Source organism: Callorhinus ursinus, unplaced genomic scaffold (genome assembly GCF_003265705.2).
Source record: "Callorhinus ursinus isolate GAN/ISIS: 27379988/994484 unplaced genomic scaffold, GSC_fseal_2.0 scaffold2, whole genome shotgun sequence".
NCBI classification, from domain to species: Eukaryota; Metazoa; Chordata; class Mammalia; order Carnivora; family Otariidae; genus Callorhinus; species Callorhinus ursinus.
In genome coordinates, this window is record NW_027397064.1 from 79,004,845 (window position 1) to 79,031,635 (window position 26,791).

A 26,791-nucleotide genomic window follows, 5' to 3' on the forward strand; every position below is an offset into this window, starting at 1 on the left:
TTCTCACAGCTGACTCACTTTACTTATTGATAGTATTTGCCTGGCCTTAGAAGGTGTTTAAATTTACAATCCCTGCTTTAGACCTTTCCTAAATTCTATCAGGACATTTAACACCTGAGGGTCTTAATTCACCCATCTGCAAAATGATGGGTTGGATCACAAAATCCCTAAAGCCCATACCAACCCCAACATTCTGTGAATCTATAACCTATATCTGTCAATCAGTAGCCACCAAATGGGTTGTTAGGATCCAGATAACCTTGTTAACACAAAGTGTTGAGTAAAAGTAAAAGAAATTAGCTTTCATTGCTGAATAGCCTTAGATAATTTACATTTTTTTGGAAATTACCAAAATTATATTTTGAGTGTTTACACTGGCCAGTATGTGAATTAGAGGACAATGATTAAACTTCTCACATGCAATACTATTGTATGAACCGTTCAGTACAAATGTAAAGAAAGAATAGACTCAACCTCTCAAAAACCAGAGGTTACAGTGTTCAATAATTTAACAATAGGATTTTGTGCCAAATATTTTCCTTTTTAGGTAACAGTAGAAAGGAAATGAGAGGTCCAAGAGGTCCGTCCACTCTTGATCTTGACCCTATTGTTCAATTTCCCTTTTTTTGTTCTATGGCCAAAGCAAAATTTGCATTATTGACAATTTAGGCAGCAGTAGTGGCCACTGTTATTCAGAGTCAAACGCAGAAACCTGTGGTTTGAGCTGGAATATTGTGCTGCTCACATTTAGAAAATATGTTATGTGGGAAAAATGAGTTATTTCTGAGAAAAAGACATAGTTAATACTACTAGGTTATTTTTTTCTTAAATTACTTTGAATCTTTTCTGATATCAGTCTTTTTTTGAGATCAGTCTTTTTTTTGAGCCTACTAATTTAGTATTGCTACGTGAGTTGCTTGTCAATATTTGAGACTTTACCAAAAAGTGTAATACAATTTATTTTCAAAGAAACACAGTATAATGGAAAAATAAATTAACTTACAGTCCCAGACATTTTGTCCAGTTCACTCATGGCCTCATGAATAGCAGCTTCTAAATGGTTATTTAGCTTTCCACTTCTGGAATTAATGGAAAGAACACACCAGATTAATAAATTAAGGAAACAAAGTCTCAATTTAATCCCCTAATCAAAAAACATAAGTACCAATTCCACCAAAGAAAGTCAATTTATATTCATATATGAAAAATCAGATGATAAACGCTCCGGGATTCTCACCACTGAATATTAATAATAAAGTCACTGAACAAGGAAAAAGTGGAACACATGATAGGGGACAATGGATTCTTTCCCCTTCCACATGCTTCTTCCTCCGTCCGATGCTTTTGCAAGAATACTGGGCCATGCGTCTCCTTGCCCGCAGAGATGCAGCTTGTCCTCCAGGATTCCAGCCTGCCCTGCATTGCCTCTGTTCGCGCTCCTCTCTTTTCTGGCAGCCGGGTGATGCAGCCGCGGGGAGGCTGGAGGGGCTGAACTGCACACTCTGGCCACTAGGGAGCTCCCTCTGCTCTCTCTGACGCGTCCTGGCTTCCAGAGTTGAGCAAGTGAAGGCTGAAATCTGGTGTGCCTAAGCACGCACGTTGCATGTTCTAGGTGGGAAACAGCTTCGCTTGTCACGCCCACGGCTCCCTCCATGCCTGGGCCCACCACATTTCCCTCAAAACCAAAATGACTTAAGTATCTGAACAGATAAAGAATGACTATCTCAGAGTATCTATCACTGAATTTTTTTCTCTACTCAGCACGTGTGGCCCGAATAATACAAAAGGGTACCTCTGCCACTGTTGAAACTGTAGGAAGTTGTTGAACTACTTAAAATCAGGCAAATCCACACTATCTTATCCTGTTCTGTAGTTATGTACCCTTTGTCTACTCTAACTTATTTTTTTCCATTTTTATGCATATAAATAATTACCCAGTTATTCTGAGTACTAAGGTGATTCATTTCATTTACCTTGTCATGACAATTACTAGAAAAGGTGCAGAGATAACCATTACATAAACCTTTTCATAACAGGCTGTCAGCGTGGTTTTCTAAGAGTTAAGTCCCACCTCAGCATCTACACAGAGATTGGAAATTTGCAGTTGTGGAGGAATTTGGCTCATAGTCCCATTTAGTTTGGCTCACATCGTGTTTAAAAACATATTTGAACTTTAGTGGAATGCCTTTAGATGAGGCCTTTCCGTTTACCACAGCCCCCACCAGGTTTTACCCTCATACGCCGGGACTGGACAATTCACACATTTAGTTTCTGTGTATACTGCCAGGCACATCATGCATGCTCCACATATTTACTAACTAAAAATTTTGTCCAAAGCTAACACGATGTCTCGATATTTTGGGAAACATATATGAACTTAAGTCAGTTTAACTGAGAAAAAAAAAGGTTAATGTAATGGTTTTAACTAAATTATGTGGACAATACAGCACCAACTCCTTCTTCCCACCTTTTGCTGGCCTGTAAGCCAGCCTCTAGCTTTTACATTCTTCCCCTTTATTTTTAGAAATATAAACAATGCAGAAAAGTGCACAGAATAAATTAACCCCTAACAAACCCACTTCCAAGAATAAACTGATAATAAATTACCTACTTTCTTTAAGTCATTTTAATAAAAAAAAAGCTGAAATTCCCATTTGTCATCAATTCCTAATCCCATTCTGTCCTCCCCTCTTCGCCAAAGGCAACTATGTTGTGTATCTTCCTAGTATGTTTTTATATTTTTTATTTTTAATTTTATTTATTTATTTGAGAGTGAGTGAGAGCACAAGCGGGGGGAGGGGCAGAAGGAGAAGCAGACTCCCCACTGAGCAGGGAGCCCCAGCAGGGCTTGGTCCCAGGACCCTGAGATCACGACCTGAGCCAAAGGCAGACATTTAACTGACTGAGCCACCCAGGAGTCCCTGTTTTTATATTTTATATGTCCACGAACAGTACCTGGTATTGTCTTTTATATGTTTTTTTTTTTTTTTAATATACACACAAAGGTGTCCATCAGGTATGGTATGGTATATATACTATTCTGCAACTTGTCTTTCTCCCTTATTACTGTCCAAGCACTGAGCACTGTCCAAGTTGATATTATAACCTATTCATACACTCTTTTATTTACCTACCCATTCCAGTTTTAAGGGACCATGAGCATCTTGTGGAGTCAGTTTGGGTTGCTTTCCCAGTGAGAAATTTGCTATGCCTGATGCTGAGCGACGTGAGGTGGGGGTGGGGAGCAGTCTGATCCCAGGACTCCGTAGGCCATGTAAGCTTGTCTGGGGTTGGGTTGGGGCCCCATTTATGGGCTGTTTGGCAAGGGTCTTGACAGTATCACACATCTCAATAGTTGCCTAACAATATTACACCTTGAGTAATGTGTTAAATAGATTTATCTTTACTATTTCTTTTGTATTTAAAAGTATGAATATAAATTTCAAAAGATATTTATGTTATGGATATTTATTTTAATATGGGTTTACAATCAACTACGTAAAGTTCTAAATGTCTAAAATGAAGGTAAAACATTTCAATGAAAAACCATTAAAGAATTTTGGTTTTCTCATTTTTATCTTAATAGCAAAAATAGCTACTATTTATTGAAAATTGTCTATGTGCCAAGAATTGTGTTAAATCTTCATATATATTATCTCAATCCTAACAGCAAGCCTATGAGGTAGGCATTATGACAACTGTTTATATGCAATACTTCATGACTTTTTAGGAGAACTGGTGAAACCAATTCTAACTTGATAATGAAGAAGATGGATATTTAACTACAAATAGTTTTTAAAAGTAATAAATTCAAAGAGGCATGAAAAAATTTTCCCTATTTATGAAAAATTGCAATAACATCACCATTAAAGTATAAAAATAATTCAATATTACTTGCTGAATAAAAAGAGAGAATTTAGGACTTTGTGATCTCATTTTTAACAAGATGTTTAAAATGTTTGTAAACAGCTTGTATTAATTTAAGCTAAGTTAATAGTGTTTTTCCTTTAACAAACTTAAGTTGTTAACAAGGGGGGAAGTGACTACTTGTGGAAGAGAGAATAGATACAGAGAGGTGGGGCATGAAATTGCTTGAATGCATCAGGACATTCAAGAGGTAAAGGGAGATGCTCCCAGGTGTTAAAGCTGCAGACTAATTTTTACACTAACTGGTCCGGTCAACAAAGAATGAACTTAAAAGAAGAAGAAAAATTTCCATGAGTTCATGAAATGAATAATTAGTCAAAATTCAGTCTTGCAGTACCAAGGGACTCCCTGTGGAGTCTCTTCCACTATTTTCGATTCCCTGCTGACATTTAATAATAAACATTTTTACTAATGGACACTCTAAAACCTACTTGATTAAGCAATAGATGTTCATATAATCACATTTCTAGTTATTAATGGAGATAACTGCTACTTCTATTCTTCACTGCCTATATTGTCACACATTATCCTTATCTTCACTAATTGAGAAAAAAGGCAGGTACACATCTGTGAATGGTATAAGAAATGAGGGAAATGAAAAATTGCATGTTGCTCTACACTTTCAATTTAGAATTTAAGCAACTCACTTCATGTAGAACAGAATAAATTTGGGTGACACCTAAATGTCAAGAATCTTAGATTCTGAAACCTAATTAATAGAGAAAGTATGAAGATTGAAGAAAATTTAACATGCTGGGGCAACTGGGTGGCTCAGTTGGTTAAGTGTCCAGCTCTTAGTCTTGGCTCAGGTCATGATCTCAGGGTTGTAGGATCAAGCCCCACTTTGGACTCCATGCTCAGCGGAGAGTCTGCTTGGGATTCTCTCCCTCTCCTTCTGCCTCTCTCGTCTGTGTGCTCGCACGTGTGCGCTCTCCCTCTCTCTAATAAAGAAATAAATCTTAAAAAAAAAAGAAAATTTAACACGCTAAGAATAATTTCTTGCTTTTAAAGTGAAAGTATGATTTATTTTATCACTTTATCCCTTTCCAGCTTCACAAAAGTCAGATTACCAAATTTTAAGTTTATATGTATGTATAGATAGATTTGATCCTCGTTTCAGTGAAAATTATTACAAATCTAAAAGCTATGGAATTTTTTTCTTTAGTGGAGGCTCTCTTTAAATTATCTATATTATAACAATGCTGCTAAGAGGTAGATATTAATATGCCCATTTTAGAAGTGAAGAATTTAGGCTCAGAGATATCAAGCAACATGCACAAGGGTACACAGCTCTAAAGTGGTGGAAACAGGATTTGAACTCAGGCCCTGAACCAACCTTAATCATCTTATTCCAAATGCCGCCTTCCTTTTTCAGTTGCTTCTTCCCTCCTTTTCCTCTGTCTACAAAAGCAGTCAAATCTTTGCCATTTTCATGTTATTTTTCAGGAAGTTTTCATATTAAGGATAGGAAGAAGCCTAATTAATTTATATCAGCTCTCTCTACTCCCTACTTATTTGCTCTTCAACCATGGACACTTTGTTTTTACACCTTCCACTTTATTGGAAACTGTTTTCACTAAGGTTGCCCAATAGCCTCTAAATTGCCCAGTCCGAAGGAGATTTCTCAGTTCTTGTCTTACTGGACTGCTGTTTATCATTCTATTATCCTGGAAGCTTTTGGTCTTTGGTTTCTAATACCTGCTCTGCTGCGCGCCCCCCCTTCTCTTCCTCCTTTTTGATTTTTCTCATTTTCTTCATTATCTCTAGTAAATGTTCAAATGCCCAAATGGTTCAGTCCTTAGCCCACTGTTCAAATGGGTGAAAGCTGGGTGATCACAGCCAATTTTACATAGTCAAATACCACCTCTTCCCAGTGTCAGACACAGTCCACGGGCACCCCACATGTATTCAACAGTCCCCCCCTTATTCTCCACTTCAGTCAGTGTTTCTACCACCCACAAGGTCACCCCAGCTAAAACCCTGAAAGTTGTCCTTGATTGCTTACCCTCCACATTCTAATCAATCACCATGATGTTCTGTGAATTTTACCTTCTAAATATTTCTCGACCACATTCCTCATCCTCCATTCTCATTGCTCCAGTTCTGGTTTGAGTCCTCATCCTCCCTCGACTTCTGCCACGTCCTCCTAAACAATGTCCCCGTCTCCAATACGGTTCCCCTAAAATTTATCCTCCATATAGCCATAGCTAAAGTGAAAATCCAACCACCTGTCCCCTCAAGCACTTCCAATAAGATAAAGGATCCTCTGGGCCCTCGCTAAGCTCTTCATGATCTGATTGCTGCTTACACCTTTGGCTGCATCTCTTACAATTTCCTGTCTGAGGGTTTATAGTGCCCCAAATCCAACTGCTGATCTCATCCAAACACTACCCCACCCCACGCCACCTTGGTCCTTATTTCCTTTGTCTGGCTATGTAGTGTGTAAGGCTTGGCTCAGATATCTCCTCTAGAAAGTCTTTCTTTTCCTGAGTTTAATGCCACTTCTCTATGATCCCCAAGTATACTATACATTTGCTGCCATTGCAATTTTAACATTTTAATTGTTTCTGGATCTGTCTCCTTTGCTCAACAGTGAGTTCCAGGGACTGCAGCACAGATTTTTGCTCAATTAGCCTCCTTAAATTAGGGAATAACTAAATGATTAAATAAATAAATAAATAAAATAAATACATGATTGGGTTCAATACATCATTTGTCACCCATATAACCTTCAGCTAATTATTTAAGCTGTTTGGGTCTGAGTGTCCTCATCCATAAATGGGCTTAGTAATTCTGGCCCATTTTGTGATTGGGAGAATAAAGTAATGGATTTTAAATAGTATATGCAAAATGTAAAGTATTCTACTGGGCATTTATAAGGCAAGCCAGTCTGCATAGACAGTAGCATGATAAATAAGGCTGTTTTTACTAAAGTTTGCTTCATAGTTCCTTCTTTTACATCTCCAATCCATATTCTGAGCTTATGGTTTCATGACAGTTCCTTTAGATAATGCCACTTAGGACCCATGTAAATTTACCATAACTAGTAAACTAGCTTGGAAGAAAAAAAATTTTAAATTGCTATTTATTACTTACTACCTTTCAGAAATTGATTAATACCAAATTTATGGGGGAAATACAGTTCATTTCAAGGCAGTGTATTTAAATATTTGGAGGCATTATTTCATTTCTGTGTTATCAGTCGTTTTGGATATTTTGCACATCATTCAGCTAACTGGAATATCTCACTGGAGGAAAGATTTTAGGGATCTTTTACATCAAATAAACAAGTATTGTTGAATGTTCCATAGCAAATGGCCCATTGCAAATTTGTGATGTAGGTAATTTGCGATTTCCCTCCTTTCATCCAAAACTAGTTTTGTGGGCCTTATCCTACTACAAAGCTCTGCATGGTGAGAGTAGAGGGGGCTGGCCTCGTCCCTATTCCTTATTGTATCTGTAGCAAATCTGACAATTCACTCAGCCATCACGACAATCAGTGCCAACTTGCTATCTTCCAAAGAAGTCCCCGACATAGGGGCACAGGAGTTTGTCTCTTGTGGTTGGCATCTTTCTGCGAGGCAGTTTATTGAGATAAAGAGTCTCCCCCAAGAGCTGTTCAGTTCTGAAATTTTATCTCTGGCACAACTATGAGAAAGAGTGCTCTTTAATAGGTACTACTGGTATCACTATGTACACAAGATACACTACTAATCATTCTGATCTCATAATTCTTAGATGTTTGATAATATGAACATTTTAGTAACTGAACAGGCATGTCAATTATATGTATTTTGAATAACTTTCCCTGTGCCTATGCAAAAGCGCATTTGTACGTCTCTACCTTAAAATGAAATAATAATTATGATACGCAAAACTACATTGTATTACAGTGGAAACTGTGTTTCAAACATTATCTACTTGTCCATACAACATTTACCCAGAATGTAAAGATCTAGAAATACTTGAATAATAATGTCTCAAAGTACAACTTCTTGTCATAATTCCAAAGAAAACCTACTATTCCTGCCCTAAGAAAAAAGAATTACTTATCATCACTCTGACTAACAGTTAATCTGCCAAAATTATTTACCTGTGTACAATTGGGGCTCTCTCCCCATTCCTACTCCCAAAGGGATAGACTTCAGCTACACTTTTATTTTTCTATTTTATTTATTTATTTTTGTTTTATTTTTTTTAGTAATCTCTGCACGCAGCAGGGGGCTTGAACTCATGACTCTGAAATCAAGAGTCCCACGCTCTTCTGACTGAGCCAGCCAGGCGCCCCTTGCTACACTTTTAGAGACTATTTAATTGCTACGAGAGTGTTTCTTTCCCAGTAAATAAGAGGGATGGAGATGGAGGGAGTGAGGAAAGAGCTCATGAAGAGGGAAATCCCACACAACAGTACAGATTGTTAAGAAAAGAAAATATTTTCTGTAGCTAATTTGGCTTAACTATAATGGTCCTCTTGGACCTGTACTTAGGCAGGCCCTAAGGTGGATAAAATTAGTGAGATTTTCTTGTCCCTATGAACAAAAACCAGTAAATTATATCCGTGGAAAATAAAATGGCAGAAAAAAGAATCGTTGCTTACTTTCTGTTCCTTTTCCGGGCTCGACTGTAGGCTTCTAAACCTTCTGTTAGTGTCTTCAACTTCTCGGGCTCCACCTGAGTGAAGGCATGAAGACCAAACCATATTACCCGGGCCTGCAGCTGTTGACATCATTCTCACTTCCCTGCTGGGGGAAGGGAGGCTTCACTTTCACTGCCCTGTCAAATGTCCCGTCCCTGCTCAAGCAGAGGTGGACTATCTGGCTCCAGGCTGTAACATCCATGGACATTAAAGATTGTTTGGCTTTCCTATTGTCAACATTCTGAAAATAACATTTTAAGAACAAAATCTGGACTTTAAATAACCTTCAATTCACAAAATCATATAAATCAGAGATCCCTGGTTTGCTTTTTCTACCGTCTGATACTCAGCAACTGCAAATCTGTACTCCATCAGGGGAGGACAAGACCAGTGGGGAGTGAAAGGGGTGGGCTTTGGAGCCAGCAGATGGGGGTTTGAATCTGACCTCCTCACTTTCTAGCATGAATAAAACACCCAAATGTTCTGGGCCTCAGCTTCCTCTTTAAAATGAGGACCATAATACCTACCCTCCTGCTAGAATTGCTGAGACAGTCAAAATGCAACAAGTCAGGTTGAACACAACTAAGCATAGAACAGCTATTATTACCTAGTAGTATTAGGCTCTGCAGAGGCCACAAAATGAGTGGGCAGTAGACCACCATAGTCCTTCCGGTCAAGGGAAGAGGGTCTGGCTACACCTTGTGTGAGTGTCCTCTCCCTTCTTGCTTTGTCACTGCTAAGGATCTTGCTACTTCATCACCCTGTGGCCACCAAATGGTGACTGGGGGACTTGTGGAGGTAGGGAGGTGCAGCTTTTACCACTTTCCCCAATAATCTCTATCATGGTTCTTGAAGACATCCCTCCAAGATAAACAATTAATAAATAGGAAAACTTGTATGTGACTTGTGAATAAAAACACCTTTAGAAAAACATTGCTGTTTTTATTGATCTTAAAAAAACACCACCACCAATTTAAGTAAAAACAGTGTTGCTTGCTGTGTAAACACAGCTTCAAGGCAAGTCTCCCAGCCATCCCTTAACCCAGTTTTTTCCCCAACCCTATGCTACTTTTATATAAAAATTTGAGAGGCTGCCAAAATGCCTCATGGGTAAGAAAATAAATACTAAGAAGCAAGGAAATTATTAACTTTTCTCTTGAAATCTTCCTGACATGAATATCATTTATAAATAATTTTTCTTTGACCCCTTCAAATTGAGTACTCAGTAATGAGTAACAAAGGGTTTCCTTTTCAAGTTTGAAAACAAGCATTTCTAAATACTCAATGAGAAAAACAGTCGAACAATGAAACATTTTCCTTTTCACGATTTTTGTATTTTGTCCTAAAGGATGCAAATATCTAATTACACAAGTTCATTGGGGACACCCAATTTCTTGTGTGCTAGAACAAGAGACAATTTTGTTCTGATAACACTTCACAGAAGCCATGAAGAAAAGTGTCTTGCTGAAATAACTGGAAAAGCTTAAGATGAGTATATCCATGTGTTGTTTTTTTAAAAAAATGGTGCCTGTATACATTTTCACATTTTATGTTAGAAAAGAGGTTTCATCTTGTATTCACTCACATGAAGAGAAAATGAAAGATATTTCACACATTACATTTATGTAATCTATGGCTAATTCCACTTATATTTAAATGACCTCCCACCCTTGGCAGTAGGAAGGAAGCTCTCCTGTAACATAAACTTATAGTAGACACAAATTGATGTAGTGAAAGATCTCAGAAGGGATTGATGCAAGCAACAGAAAGATTCACAGTGAAACAAAGCAAGACATCAATATGAAGACTTACCCCACTGGTCTCAATTCTTAAAAACTAAGTTAGGTAAAACTATTTTTTTAATCTTCAATTTTTATTTTTAATTAAATAAGGAATAAGGGGCAATAAAAACATTTCTTGTACATTTATTATAGAAAAGGCACTGTTTTATCATTTAATATGGTAATACTGCAAACTAGTATTATTTTTGTTATTTTACAGATGGGACTCAGTGAATTTAAGTAACATGGCCAGCACTGAAACTCAGGTCTGACTCCAAAGTGCTCGCTCAAGCTCTCTTCACCACACCAACTACAATATACATTGAAGTATATATTTTACACACACACACACACACACACTAAAAAAGTTAGGTCAACTTATTTTAAAACAAATTAGATTTTTACAGAAATTTAGATAACACATGACCAAAATTATCTTTAAAATTTTTTATGCTTGGGTAATTTTCTGGTGATTTTTCTGAACTAATCCTCTACTGCAATTTTTTTCATTTAAATTGCCTCTAAGGCTGTATGTAAGGCACTCTATAATGAACAATATTATTTATAAAGGATTCAATGACCTTGAAAGAGAAAGCAATGATGGTGCTTTCTGAAACTAAATACAAATAAGATACACATAACTGTTTATTTCTGATATGGCAAGATCATACATATCCAGAGGTAAATGTTTAGCTTATTTAGTTTCAGAATTTTAGTACTCTACTGAATTGTGAAATATATGAAAAGCATATGTTGTTTATAGGGAATTATTCATGCACTTATGCAATATTCAAGAAACTTTTTAAAGATACCAGCACCCCCTAAGATGGTATTGGAGAAGAACAAAATAAATTCAATTTCTAGTCAAACAGAAATCATATTTAATGATTTAATGAATACTTCCTCATAAATTACTTAGCTAACTTGTAAATGAAGAAAGTACTGAGAAATCAAATACATAAATGTAACATTAAAAAGGATAAACACACAAATATTTCTATAAACCTTACACTGAAGGAGCAAGTAATTTAAAACACGTAATACTTTGATCTGTAATTATAACCTTATATTCCTGTACATTCATAAGCCAGGAGTTCCATAAATTATTTAATTCCTATCTTGGTGAGAAATCATGGGAGGACTTTATAATGTACCTTTACTCATAACTGTCCCATAGTCTCACTCTAGTAATGATGATGTTAACAGTAATGACCAACATGATATAACTCCCTACACCTATGTCATTTAAGAATTAGAAAAAATTACCAGAAATTATGTGTATTTATAGTTCACATATTATCTCATGTACAAATATACACATATAATGAATATTTTTTTTACTCCTAAAACCCTCTTTCACTCATTCACATTCTTTAGGTATCACAATTCTTCAACACGCATAGTCCTATAGCCTGTTCAGTAGGGTTGGCAACATACCCAGAAACATACCCATATACTCTTATAAGGTGGAAGTTTAAGACTTCTCTGAACAAGTCTGAATCTCTGGTTGTCTATTTTGTTCACAAGGCACATATTAAAATTTGGTAATTTTATTAAGTTTGATTTGGGGTCAATGCAGTAGCACGTAGTCTATCTTAGAAGTAACTTAAATCTACCACGAAGGGAGACGCAAACCTTTCAGAGAGCCAAACTGACCCTCTGAAAGTGAGGGAGAGTATATATTAGAAGAGCCTGGATCAAAGATCCTAGACCACTGTTGAATAGAGCCTATTAAGTAAAGATGATGTCAAAATTTCCTGCAGGCATTAAACCTGGTAACGGGATTGAATTTCTGGGTGATTTACTTTGCCGCTACTTAGTTGTGAGGCAAAGTTGTCACATAAAGGTCAAAGGACTGAGTACAAGCCACATCCCAGGTTTCCTAAGAGAGGCAGTACAGCTGAACTCAAGCCACCTTTTCATTCTTCACACCTTTTTTCATGTCGTCAGCTCCTGTTGTTGGGGGAATGGCACTGTGCAGAGTATTATGCTTAGAGCTGGGAGATCGGGGTGGGGCTTGGCTTAACTGCCTGTCACTGTGTCCTTCAGAACGCTACTTTGCTGAGCTTCAGCTCCCTCAGCTGTAGAACAGGGATGGTTGGGCACTTTCTAAACACCAAAGCACCAAAAGGTCATTAGTGGCATGTGATACAAGGACAGACCTTTAAACATTTTTAATCTCTTTATAGTCATATATCAGTTTATATATATTCATATAAGTTTATATTAGAAAAATACAAAAAACGTTACACCTATGATTTCACACGTATTATATCTTAGAATAAGACTGAAGGAGTTATTTGAAAGTGGCTTGAATGGTGCCTAGTTCATAGTATGAGTCCAAAAAGTCTTTGTTGAATGAACGAATGAATGAATGAATGAATAAATAAATAAATAAATAATAAATGAATCTGAATAAAATTTTTAACTAAGTAATAGTACAGGTAAGCATGCAAATTTATTTTTGGTTTTCATTGGGGGGGGTAGGGGCAGAGGTAGAGGGAGAGGGAGAATCTTAAGCAGACTCCATGGCCAGTATGGAACCTGATGCAGGGCTCAATCTCACGACCCTGAGATCATGACCTGAGCTGAAATCAAGAGTTGGACCCTTAACTGACTGAGTCACCCAGCAGCCCCTAAAGGAACATTGCATGCATTTTTTTCCTATTTTTTTTTTACAGAGAGGTAGCAGGGGGTAGGGGGGTGGGGGGGTGTAGGGAGCAGGCAACTTCAGCTGAAGTCTGGGAAATACAGCCCTGAAACAATAAGCAAACATGAGGCATCATTATTGTCAAACATTAATTAAACAGTAAATATTTAAAAAAATCTTCCACCTGAAAAAGTCCTGCTAACTTAAAGGCAATATTGCAACATTTTTTTTTTAAAGTGGGAATTAATGATAAAGAAATGATTCAAAGAGTTGACTCACCTGTGACAATAAAGGATGAATCTAATTTTCCATCACTAGTACTCATGGAAAAATTCCGAAAGTGAATCCCATTTTTCTTTTCAAATGAACTAACCAAATACACATTAACGATTTTTGTCGGTGACATTATGTGAGGCTTTGTGTGCGTGTGTATGTGTGTGTGTGTTTCCTTTCCTCTTTACTTTGGAAGCAGGGTTTTAAGTAGTAGAAAAGTACACTACAGGACTAGAGTAAATCTATTCTAAATGTACAACAGATTTCATGTTGATCCACTGCCCATACATGCAATTAAATGTTTTAGATAAGCTCCTACTTCTAAAGCAGCACTGTTTAAAAGTTCATGTCAGAAGCCTGTACCTGCCTCAAACCAAACTCCAGTTGCTACCATCCTTTTGAAAACTGTACGGACGAGCTCAAGAACTTCGTGTGGGTCTCAGTTTATTGGTAAATGGAGATAGGCCTCCTTTCCCTCTTTATCCTTGTTCCAGGGAAAAAGGTTACAATATTTCACAATTCACTTCAGGGACATTCACAGTCTTAACTAAGCTTTTACTCTGTTTAGTCATTTTGTTAATATTCACATTTTTGGTCTTACCCAGTTCTTCATTGTTATTATCTTCCAAATTTTGATCAGGCACTGACTTCGTCAGCCTGGCTTTTATCTTGCACATTATTTTTCAAAAACTATTTTCCTCCCATTTCAAGGAGATCCAGTTGCTACAGAGCATTGATTGCCCCTGCCATCCCACCAGCCACAATGCAGCTCAAATACTGTGGTTGGTGATCAAATGTAGAGACAAGGATCATTCTCAACAGTAGTTAAGGAGATACCTAAGGCAATGGCAATACACAAAGCATACTTTCAACAGAGAATTATAGTACCAAAGAATACAAACAGTTAATGCTGATAATCACGCACAGAAAGAATGTTCTTGAAAGTAGAATGTTTAGACAACACAAGAGAGCTCATACTTCAGTTATACATCCCTAAAATGCGATGGTCAGCTCTCTCTGGTCATGTTTCACACTGTCAAAACATGTGTGTGTGTGTGTGAGAGAGAGAGAGAGAGAGAGAGATACTCACCTGACATATAGAAGGTGTATTGTCCCAAAATAAATTTGGTTATGAGTTTTAATAATGATGAATTTTGTCTCATTTGAATGACTGACTATTCAGAGAACTATTTTTATCTCTACCTGCCAAATACAACCACACATAACAAGACAAAGTGTGACTCTAAAGAGAGAGTACCCTGCCCACTACTTTTAAAAACATGTCTTCATTTATTCATGTGGTGTTGCACTGAAATGTACAACTTTTCTGGGTAATCAGAGGTCTCTACCTGTCCAACAACAACCAGTGTTTCCCTGAAGAGAAACATTGTGGTGCCAGTCCAGAAATAAATCCTTTCCTAAATTTGGCTCAAGTCAGAATACACATTGAATATACCAGCAATGAAATATGAAGACCGGGGCACCTGGGTGGCTCAGTCATTAAGCATCTGCCTTCGGCTCAGGTCATGATCCCAGGGTCCTGGGAGTCCTGCTCCGTGGGAAGCCTGCTTCTCCCTCTCTCACTCCCCCTGCTTGTGTTCCCTCTCTCACTGTGTCTCTCTCTGTCAAATAAATAAATAAAATCTTAAAAAAAAGAAATATGAAGACCAATGGGAAATGTTCAAAGAGAGAGAAAATTATGCACTCAAAAAAATTTTTTTTGATTATCATTTGAGTGTCAGTCAATACTCTTAGGCTAGTTAATGTAAGATCAGAGAGGGCAGATGATAATTACAAAATATATTTTAGAAAACAGGGGCGCTTTTCCTATTTTTAAGTAATTATTGAAACAAGTATATAAAGATAACCATTTTCCCCCACAGTTGCATCTGCTTAAAATGTTTGCACATTGGGGTGCCTGGGTGGTTCAGTTGGTTAAGCGGCCAGTCTTAATTTCAGCTCAGGTCATGATCTCAGGGTCCTACATCGGGCTCCGTACTCAGCAGGTAGTCCACTGGAGACTCTCTCTCTCTCTAAAATAAATAATCTTAAAAAAAAAAGTTTGCACTTTATGTTGGATAGGTGTAATGCCAGTGGAGGCCATTTTCCTTTCCAAGAATTCCCTAATACTGTGCCAAGATCTGGCAGTGCATTTCTCTGGCTGTGATGATGTACTGGAACTCAGCACTGAGGTCTTATTCTTGGCCACTGAACCTTAACTATAAAGGATTCATGGTTCAGAGAGAAACTTGTATCATTTATTGAGATAAAGTATAAATACCTTTCAGACCATCCTTCATTAGAAACTGATAACAAAAGAAAGGAATGTATTAGAGGGTAAGGAGATACTACTTTAGAAACAGTGTAGTACCAGACACATAATATTCTTTAGTGTTTCACATAGCTTCGATATTGGGACAGTATTCTATAGGGGCGATTCAGCCCAACTTTTCATGGACTGTTAAGCATCTCTACTAATTAATATTGTTGTATGTGTGGGAGTGGTGTAAGAAAATAAAGGAAGAAAGTCTGAGTTGGTATTCTTTAGAAACATTGTTGGGAGAGGGACTTTCAGGCTCACTGAACAAAGTGCTTGAAAATGCTTCCAAGTAGAACTCCTGCTTGAAATGAAAAGCTAATAATTTTTAATCAGATATGTCAATTTGTATGTGATGTGCTGAACTTCATTAAAAATGGTCATAAACTATTTCATTCATTAAATATATTCATTATAATTCTCTCACCCTCCACCTGGTTAGTAAATCCTTTATTCATGGATAATGCATAGGTAAACAATAACTAAACTCAAATTACCACAGTTCCAGAGCGGTGACATCCAAATTAATAAGGTTGTCTAACATAAAAAGAACAGGGGCAAGGAGGCTAATTTTTACTGAGCCTCTTTTGTGTGCTGGATAATCTATTTATGGTATCTCATTTAACTCTTAAAACATCTTCTGAGTAGGAACTGATATTCCATTCCCACCTGAGAGGTGAAGAGATTGCAACTCAGGGAGATTTTGTTTTGTTTTGTTTTTTAAGATTTTATTTATTTATTTGACAGAGAGAGACAGTGAGAGAGGGAACACAAGCAGGGGGAGTGGGAGAGGGAGAAGCAGGCTTCCCACCGAGCAGGGAGCCCGATGCGGGGCTCCATCCCAGGACCCTGGGACCATGACCTGAGCCGAAGGGAGACGCTTAACCGACTGAGCCACCCAGGTGCCCCGCAACTCAGGGAGATTAATACACCTACCCAAGAGCATTTAGGGAACTGACAGAGCTGGGATTAAGCTCATGTGAGAATGTCCAAAGCCCGTGCCTCTTTCTGCCACACTCTGTGTTCTCTCTAGTTCTCTGTAGACTATGTTCATACAGTGTTTGATGTTTTGAAATAAAACCTCTTAGGAAGCAATCTCCAAAAGGGCAGAACTGTTCTAATGCATTATTAGTAATGCTGCTACACTTAATACCCCACCAAATATTAACAATGCCTTCCTAAGGGCGCCTGGGTGGCTCAGAAGGTTAAGCGTCTGCCTTCGGCTCAGGTCATGATCCCAGGGTCCTGGGATCGAGTCCCGCGTTGGGCTCCCTGCTCCTTGGGAGCCTGCTTCTCCATCTGCCTCTTTCTCTCTCTCTCTCTCTCTGTCTTTCATGAATAAATAAATAAAATCTTTAAAAACAACAAAACAAACAAACAAAAAAAAAAAACCAATGCCTTCCTAAGATCCTAAACTGACCGGGTCATTTACTATCACGACAGCTGGCTAAAGTATCAACTTAAGGAGATCATGGACATCTCAGCCCCTGGCCAATATCAGTGCTCCAGTCAGTCACAGCATTGATCTGTCAGTCCAGAGACCACCCATACAACCTAAAAACAAGAGAGGTGCCCAGCTTACTTTGAATTAGAAACCTGCAATACTGCTAATTAATTGCTTTTTTTTAAAAAAAAAATTTGCCTACTTCTGAAAAGAATTTGAAGTGGTTTGCTGAGAACAAAGACTGCAACAGAAAAATAAATGATAGGTTTTTGCGATGTGGGGGGTGGGGAGAGATAAGATGATAAATCTATTCTAACACTTGAGTTACATAGATTTTATCTGGAGGGATCTGACAGAATCTTGGATTAATTTACTTTGTGGACATGGAAATAGTATGAAAAACTGAGAATCTAAGAAGGTTTAAAATGATAATGTGTAAAAAAATTGTTTACTAAACCTTTTCTTCTGAGACACTACAAAGATAAACACTAGGGGGATGTGGTCCCACATTCCATATTAGCAAGGTGGAATTAATTAGATTTTACTATAATAAACAAATTGTTTATGGAGTCAGTCTCTTTCTTTCTCTCTCGACTTTATTAAAATGTCAGCCATTGCCACAGTATATGAAAGAGACCCTAATGCACAGCTTACCTTTTTAAAGAAATCTGATTAGTAATGCACAAGACTTTATTTATCCAACATTGCTGAGGACTAAGGGGTTCTATGTAAATAAAATTTACATCATGACAGTTTGTTCACCGGACTGAGAGTACAAATTTTAAAAATGTATTACTGGAAATCTTTTCAAAAAGACTATGCTTTGTCTTACACAGATATTGAATATAGTTTAATTTTTTCTTGATGAACCAGGATTACCAAGACATCAAGCAAAGGCCATCTGCCTTGAAGTCAGACAGACTTGTGTTTGCAATTTCACCTTTTCTGGTCTTCTAAATTGAGAAAACTGCTTGGCTTGCTGGGCATCATTAAATAAGGTATGAGGAAGCCCTTCCTTTGTTTTGTGAACTATAGAAGAAAAAAGAGTGCTTGTGAAATAGTACTTTGTTTTGTTTTTTTAATGTGCAAAAGTGAGGTAGGTCCTGGGAAGATCAGAGGTTTTTTAAAAATGTTAAGTGCCCTAGAGCTTTTAAGGCTGTTATACCTTCCTTTTTAATGATAGATAAATATTTCATGTGTTATCATTAATATTTTATTATATGTTTTCAGTTTTGCACCTCTAATTGTGTGCTTTAAATTATTTTTTTGAATTACTAAAAATATTTTTAGTGTGTCATGATATCAAGGTTTTGATACTAAGGCTGTCAGAATGCAAAATTACAATGTCAGATGGTGGGGGTGGTGAGGGGAATATTTGAGTTGACAGAAACAATTTTATGTTCCCTGTTAGAAATTCATGTATTGCCTCCAATAAGGAAGAAGAATCTGGATTTTTAAAAACACTTATTACTGTATAGTGAGTGAAAACCAGTTGCTTATTTAAATGAAGCAAAATAAATGTTTCTTGGACTCTCAGATGATGTTTTTTTTTTTAAAGTGTATCTCCCCAAACATCGGTGAGTAACTCAATCCCAGGAGTTTGCAAACACAGACTAATCAGAAGATTAGAACCATTGTTTAATGTGAAATGTGTTAAAAGTACATGCCTTTATTCTCCTGAGGACATAAAAAGATATTTAGACAAGGCATTTAAGATAGGAAGAATGTTTCCAGGAAAGGAAGGCCATAATCTTTTCTTTCGTTAAGCTTTTTGTAAAATGGCACTTAAAAAAGACTTGGTTTCATTTGCACAAAAATTGTAAAACAGATCAGTGTCTACATCTTATATTTGGAGCAGTCCATTTATATCATAAAAGCCCAATTTTGCTGTTTCTAATTACTTTTTGAATAAACTGTCAAAAATATTTAGGTTTATCAACCTAAATAATGTTTTGTCTGGTCTCAGAGAGATTAGAGAATAAAATATTTTGTGAATAGGGGTATGGAATTCATTTTCTTATCAAACGTAGAAACACTACGCCCAGAGCGTATCCTGACAAGTATATATTAGGCATTAAAAGCAACGGGTATAAGGACCTTCTGGTCATTTGGAGAAAGACAATCTTTTTATTGTGCTGGCAAAAATGTTTTTGGTTTCCTGCCATTAAACCTAAGTGCCAGTGGAGGTTTGAACAGAGGTGAAATAGCTTTATATAATATACTCCTTAAGAGAATAATTTGTAAGAGTAATAATTAAGAGAATATATTTGTAAGAGTAATTTTTATTTCCTAAGGAGATGAAAAATTATGTTTCCTCATCATATGTGGAGAATGTGCATAATTATCTCCTCCTGGTCAGATATAAATTTTTCTATCGGCTTTAAACATTCTGCATATTTCTCGCCTAGTGAGCCAATTCTACCAATTGTGTGTGTGTGGGGGGAAACCCAGAAGACCCCTACTAATTTCTTCTAAATTGAATGGTAGTCTCATGGAGAAGTTTTCATTTAATTTATATGATCAGATTGTGTTAAGTAGAACCAGACTGTGGGGTTAAACATTTCCATATGTTATAAAGGCCCAGAACTTTTCCTGAAAGGAGACACCATTCTGAACACAGACGTTACCTGCTGCTTCCAGAAATGGCTGCAATTGCATTGGGTTTTACCCCCTCCTCGGCTCTATGTGTCCCGTGTGACGCCATCTCCCAGCACTTCCTGTTACCCTACCTCTGCCACACTCCTAGACTCCAAAGGCCACCAGATTTTTTCCCAGCCCTTGCCACTTGCCTTCATCCTCTGTGTATGGAATGAAGAGTTAGGTACATGCAGGGAAGGAAGGCAGACTTAACAAAATTCTGGAAATCTGGTTCCTGGGTTAGAGGCCCTAGTGGGATCTACAAAGGCTTCACAACTCACCCCTTGATATGACATTTTGGTGACTATAACCATCCCCTCTTCATTTTATGCTCCAGAAGTTTGTGAGACCTCAATGAGTCATGAAGAATCCTAATTTCAAATCCAAAGAATCCAAAGTGATGACAACAAAAAATAACAATTGATATCTGAACAAAGGTTAGTATTTGACAATGGATAAAGATTGGTATACCTTCCCTTCCTCGGGGCTTTGTTGACATGAGTTGTGAACGTCGTCTTCTCTTACTAATTTTCCAGGCCAAGAAGTAAGTCCTTTGATTTGGCCCCAGACCAAGTCGCCAACGTTGAACGTCCTTGGCCTATAATGTATCAACTCATTTGAAGAAGGGGAATCTGGATTCCTTAGGTCATCTTCACTACTAATGCTTTTAGCGTCTGAAGGGCTAGGCACACACCCATTAATGCTTTTGGCATTAAAGTCTCCGTTGTAATGGATGTAGTCTTTGACTAGAGAACTTTCCAAACTATTTGAGGAGCTTGGAGACTGTTCCTCTAGGACCAGGTCTTGCCTTGTGGTGCTCAGCAGCTCTCCAAAGCCCCGACTCTGTCGAGGTCTGTTCCCATTAATGTGTGCGCATCTTTCCACAGTGTTCTCTAGTCTCTCCTTAAAACTCATCATAGTTCTTTTGTAGTTATTATACCTGAAATTTTCCTCCAGAATTTTATCCCCTTGACAGTTTCTTGGTGGTAACAGTACCGGGTGCTGTTCCCCAGGCAGAAATGGCAGTGTAGAGACATTGTTGGACCTCTCATGACAAGGACTACTGTGGATATGGCCTGGATGATCTAAAAATTCCTCACACTTCCACCTGTTTCGCTCCCCTCCAGGGCTTTGCTCCCCATCCCACTGTTTTTTGGATGTGTGGCAACTTGCTGACTTGAAATATTCAAACCCATCTCCTTCATTTGAGTTTTTCCCATGGTCCAGATTCCTGGGCAGCCGAGCCCCTCTTGCATTCCTCAGCCTACCATCATGATCGACACTGCCCATGTTTCGTCCATGAATGACCGCACTGACAGCACTGGGGAGACTTAATGGGTCACCAATTGAGGCAGTGAAGGCACTCATGGCACTCAGAGCTGGAATGGGGCTGATCTGAGTTGTACTGTTGACTGCAGTGGTAATGACAACCTGCATTCCTTTGCTGGCTGCATCCACAACTGCTTTGTAAATGGCATCTACAGAAGCATCACCTTGGCCACCCACAATGAGGCCATCCTTCACCTGCTGACCAAGAGATGGGTCAATCCTCGGTTGCAACTCACATGATGTATCTTGGAAAGGTGGAAGTGTAGTGTTTGGATTCTCAGGAAGTGCCGTGAGCCCCGGCTGAGTGCTTATTCTTTTGTTTAGGAGAGCTGCATCTTCCTGCATTCTCACCTTGAAGAAACAGACAGGAAGAAGTGAGAGAGAGAGAAAAGTTTTTAAAGACCTCAAAAAGAAAGACCATAATTTTAAGATTTACCAAAAGGCAAACAAATGTAGCAAGGAGAGAAATATAAAGAAAGAACAAGGCTCAAAATGAAATAAAAAGTCACTGCATGGAAAAGTTTATGTCTTGATTATATTTGGGTAGTTTCTTTGGTTGAAATCATCACACAGATTTTTTTTTTTTAAAGAACTCATCATTGGGGCACCTGGGTGGCTCAGTCAGTTGAGTGTCAGATTCTTGGTTTCGGCCCAGGTGGTGATCTCCGGGTCTTGGGATCAAGCCCCTGGTCAGGGCTCTGTGCTCAGTGGGGAGTCTGCTTCTCTCCTTCTCCCTCTGCCCCTCCCCCTGCTCATGGACTCTCTCCTTGCTCTCTCAAATAAATAAATCTTTTTAAAAAATACAAATAAATGATATATTTCTAAAATAGATAGATAGATAAAAAATAAAGAACTCATCATTACCAAACATTCTCTAGAAAAGTTAAAGTTGAGGTGGTTGTACACAAACTGTTTTCAGGTAATGACTCCACATATTTTTAAAAAAATATTTATTTATTTGAGAGAGAGAGAGAGAGAGCGCGCGCGCGCACACACACACAGAGGGAGAGGGAGGAGCAGACTCCCCACTGAGCAGGGAGCCCGATGCAGGGCTCAATCTCAGGACCCTGAGATCATGACCTGAGCCAAAGGTGGCCACTTAACAGACTGAGCCAACCAGGTGCCCCATGACTCCGCATATTTAAGTGTCATTGCAGGTTTTACAACATTGGAAATCAAAGAGAGAAACAAGTCAGTCACCAGCACTCCTCAAATTACAAAGGGAACCAAATTTTGAAAAGGAGTTCTAAGTCACTGATATTTCTACTGAAATACAACATAAGCCAAAAGAAAATTCTCTCTCTCTCTCTCTCTCTCTATATATATATATATATATGTATACACTCTTAATGATAAAATATTTCTGATACAACACTATATTTTTGAAGAGTTCAGATAGAATAGTGACACCTACTCTTTAACTTTACCAGGCTACTGACTGGGGGACACCACCATGCTGTCAGCAGTGACAATGGCTCTCTATAGAACTGATTCTTAACTGGAAAGAGAGGCAGGGAGGGAATGCCCAGCAGGTAAGAATATCAATGCTCAGGACAGGAAGGATGAGTGCAGTTTGAAAAAGTCCCTAAGGTTATTCTAATTGCACCAACCCCACCTAAAAATTTCTGCTCCAGACCCTTGCTACTTTGGATTTTCTCCCAGTGATTTCTCCCTTCTTGTCTTCGCATCCTTTCCCACTAAACCAGAACCTGGGATCCATCAGCACATCAACCACTCTCTTGTTATTCTCCCACTGTCTACACCCACCAGATAAAATCTCAATCTGGGATCAATTTAACTGCCTGCCGTCTATATCCACAGTGAGAATGCTGAGTATCTGTCTAGGAACTTAGGGCTTTCAACTACAGCTGGGGGCTTATTGTTTCCATCAGTCCGATGATCCTCTAGTTAGGTAACATTCTCCTTCACAACTATTTAAATCTTTATCCACTTCTTCCAGCTGGCTGCTCCACCATCTCCAGCACTATTCTTAGTGGATAACCTTACTTAACAGAGAAAATGGAGTTGATAGGTTAAGAATTCTCGTAGTTCTTATACTCTGCTACTCCCTACCCCTTCACAGCACATACTTCTCTGCAACTATACATGCCCCAAATCCTGCCCTGCTTCCCAGTGTAAGAGGGGCCTCTTCGGCTTTCTGAGGGTAAGTCCTCCATTTATGCTCTGGATCCCAAGGCACTCCTCAGGGATTTTGCCTCATCTGTCATCCCTTCTCTTCATAATGTTCAATCTTTTCCACTTTTTTGGGAGGGGGGATCTCTTTCCTTTAGCATACAACCATGTGCATAGCTTCCATATTTTAAAAGTTTGCTTCAACCTACATCTGCCTTGGGGCACCACCCTTTTACTCTTATGTTCTTCGTAGTTAAGTTTTTGAAAGAGTAATCCACACTCTTTAATTCCTAATGTTTTTATCCTTCCATCCATTGCAATCTGTCTTGTGCTCCTACCACTCCACGAAAACTGAATTCTACCTGTTAGCGGTGATGTCCCAAATCTAGGGGATTCTCTTCAGGCTTTATCTTCTTGCTTGAGATTCTCAGTGACATGACTGGGCACTTTCTCCTCCCTTCTAAATTATTTTATTACACAAGATGTATCTGAATATTTTCTCATTGTCAAAAAAGATAAAAATGTTCTTTACCACTACTCCCCACCCAAACCTGACTTTCCCATCCCACTCCAATTCCATTTCCTTTCTCAGAAATAATCAGTGCTGGAGTGCATCCTTGCAGACATTTATGTTTAATACATTAAGGTGTGTAGGTATATATCTAGTTTTCTCTCCTTTCTTCTTTCACATAAATGGTATAGTATTTTAGTATTGTTCTATAATATCACAGTATTAAAGTCTCGCATTCTTGTGGATCTTTCCATATCAGTTATATAAATCTATCTAGACTTTTTAAACTACTAAAAAACAGTTTTATCATAATATATTTAACTATTTCCAGACTGATGGACACTTAAGAGGTTTCTAATTTTTGCCGCCACAAATCATGTTGTAATGAACATTATAGCATGTGCCCTTTTGTTCACATTGAAAGATTTCTCTAAAATAGATAAAAAGAGGTTGGACTTCTGCATCAAAGGATATGTATATTTAAAAACTTGATAAACTATCAAATTAACCGCCAAAAGAACTGTATCAGCATACAATCAGACCAAAAATGTATCTAAAAGAATCCATTTCTCCACACTACTGTCAGCAAGGGATATCAATCAATCTGATGGACACATTAGTGTTGTAATTTGTATAACTCTGATTACTCTTTTCATATGTTCATTAATAATTTATTTTTCATTTTCTGTGAATTTTCTGTTCAGATCTATTGCTCATTTTTTTAATCAATTATCTTTTTTCTTCCTGATTTGTAGGAGTTTTTCTGTAATGAATGTCAATTATTTGCCATTATTATGCAAGTATTTTTCTGCCAGGTGCCACTTGTCTTTAAGTTTATTTAGAATATCCTTATCATACAGAGATTTTAAAGTTTTATATATTCAACCCTATTACTTCTTATTGACTTCTTGATTTTGTGCCTTACTGAAAGAACCTTCTCTACCTCAAGATTATTTAAAAAATACTTCTATATTTTCTCTTTTTATTTATTAACTGTTACTCTTTTCATCTCCTTAATCTTTCAGGAATGTATTCAGCTTGTAGAACTAAAGAAAGACTAAGTGGTTGAAGCCAGGGTGGGTGGTAAGGGCTGGGGCTGGTGACTGAGGCCAAGCCAGCAGGTGGAAGATACGGATTTCAATCAGGAGAGCAATGGAAACTATGAAAGGGTTTAAGAGGATCCTATGATTAGTTTTTACCATCAGCTGTGAAAGGACCACAGAGATGCCTCCGACAAAATAAAATAACATTCATGAAAAGACTAGAATGTTGAACAATATTCATTATCGGGAAATAATAATAAGTGGAGGTGAGAGGACGCATGACCTCCTTCTCCCGTCTCTTCTCTTCTCCCCAATTAAGTGTCTCAACAGACCTAGACATTGTTTGCTATTCGAGGAACCCAGGGAAGGAGAGTACCTGAAAGTTCTGAAACAGACAAGCCATGGGGTTACTGTTAGCCGCGCAAGGAATTGTGGGCTGTCCTTGAAAGGCCTGCAGGTTCTGGTACCCCTGAAGAAGTTGCTGTTGCTGCTGCTGATTTGGAGGAAACATCTGATTGTTGTTTAACAGCGACTGCAGATGAGTCAGTTGATGGTTATTCAAAGTATTGTTTATTGAGGACATGTCACCTATAGTTTGAAAGACATAAAATGTAAGTCAATGTGACTCATTGTAGATCCTATGCCTATCTTTGCACCTGAGGATTCCTGCAACAAAAACTGAAAACTAGACCTGACGTGGTCATTCTTTTCTCTTTTTCTCCTCAAGGTCTACCTAAGTGGTAAATAAAGAGGAGTTTTATTACTTAATTTTGTCTCTCATAATCAGTTTTTTTGATTTTATATCCTGGAGACACTACTTAGTCTTTGCTCTAACCATTAGCCAATCCCTATATATTGAGCTTTAGTGTTATACAATTCCTTGAAATTATTTTTTCTAGAGCACTTGAAACTAAAGGTTGAAATTAGTCCTAAAATGTTTTAGTAATCATAAGTCTTTGAGCAAATTATTAAAATGAATGGGTCTGAATAGGCCTTATTTATAAAATTTAGTTCTCAAGCCACAGTCATCAATAAATACCACCAAATAAAATCAGATTTGGCCTAGAAATACATATTTTGTTTTTAGGTAAAAGGTTGGTCACCTAAAATTAAAATTGTAACGAAAGCTAACAATACAAAGAATTCATTGTAATCATTAAAATAAATGTTATACAATCAGACGGGATTAGTTAATGACTACGTTTATATTCAGAACTCACGTTGAACTTGTTTGGAAATTACAGTGAAATGATCTTGAAGACAATGTCATTGAAATTGTCTTATAACTTGAAATATGTAAATCTGTAATGCTTTTTAAATTATTTAACTGTTGATTTCAGTGCCAAATCGAGCTTATAAACTATAGCAACTAGTAAACCATGAAGTTAATAAACTGTATTATAAAGGTGTCCATAAACTCAAGAAATATATTATTATTAATTTTTATGTACTGAAGGTGCGCTTGTGGCAATATCAGGTATATTTGCTTGTTTCCAGACTTTATGGACACCATCTCTGTACTTAATATTATAGTTGCCTGCATGAGTCAGTTGGACATACTTGACATTATTTTCTAACCTTTTGGTGACAGAATACTCCACATGAAGGATTTTGCTTTTAAGCCACAAAGTTCTAAAGAATTATACTGTCTGAGGCAATCTAACCGCAGCTATTGAAACTGTGTGTTTCCTTGAACTTGGGCAAGGTTTATCTTTGAATGTTTTCATGCCTTGTTTCTTATTTTGCTGGATAAGCATTTCGTTTTGTTTATTTAGGGATCACCTGGACAAAACACTTCCTCAAGCTGTTTCCATCCACAGTGCAGCTGCTCATACCAACCCTGTGATGCCACACCAACTAAAATTCAAATAAAAGTTATTTTTAAGATGGGCCTGTGCTTTATTGTTTGAAAAATAAGACTCTACTTGGCTTAAGAGAATGATAGGTCGGTTAGGTTTAAGTGGCATCAGAATTGGAAGATCAGAGAAAGCAGATTAAGGTGATATTTAGTACTGCTAGAGTAGGGGAAAAGGAAAAAGGTCATTTTTGTGTTTGTATAACTATGGATGTGTGGGGGTGTTATTATATTTAGTTCCTTAAGCAAGCTGTG

At 37.7% G+C, this 26,791-nt stretch overlaps 1 protein-coding gene and 1 long non-coding RNA gene across 15 annotated transcripts in view; one reads left to right on the forward strand and one right to left on the reverse strand.

Annotated features, from left to right (window-relative positions):
- The window catches only part of LOC112811840 (uncharacterized), a 57,924-nt gene extending 31,356 nt beyond the window's left edge, over positions 1–26,568 (forward strand). For all 4 annotated transcript variants that reach the window (XR_003205154.2, XR_003205152.2, XR_003205151.2 and 1 more), the window contains 3 exons: positions 17,902–18,026; positions 20,003–20,102; positions 20,202–26,568. This is a non-coding gene — a long non-coding RNA (uncharacterized lncRNA). The remainder of the gene's footprint in view (positions 1–17,901; positions 18,027–20,002; positions 20,103–20,201) is intronic.
- Positions 1–26,791, reverse strand: part of MBD5 (methyl-CpG binding domain protein 5) — a 459,856-nt gene that overhangs the window by 29,706 nt on the left and 403,359 nt on the right. For all 11 annotated transcript variants that reach the window (XR_012375710.1, XR_012375707.1, XM_073884217.1 and 8 more), the window contains 4 exons: positions 25,058–25,269; positions 20,137–21,345; positions 8,525–8,598; positions 1,004–1,079 (listed from right to left, as the gene is read on the reverse strand). Coding sequence is in view for 9 of the 11 variants with exons in the window: in XM_073884217.1 (XP_073740318.1) it covers positions 1,004–1,079; positions 8,525–8,598; positions 20,137–21,345; positions 25,058–25,269 (1,571 nt within the window). In the remaining 2 variants the exon portion in view is untranslated. The remainder of the gene's footprint in view (positions 1–1,003; positions 1,080–8,524; positions 8,599–20,136; positions 21,346–25,057; positions 25,270–26,791) is intronic.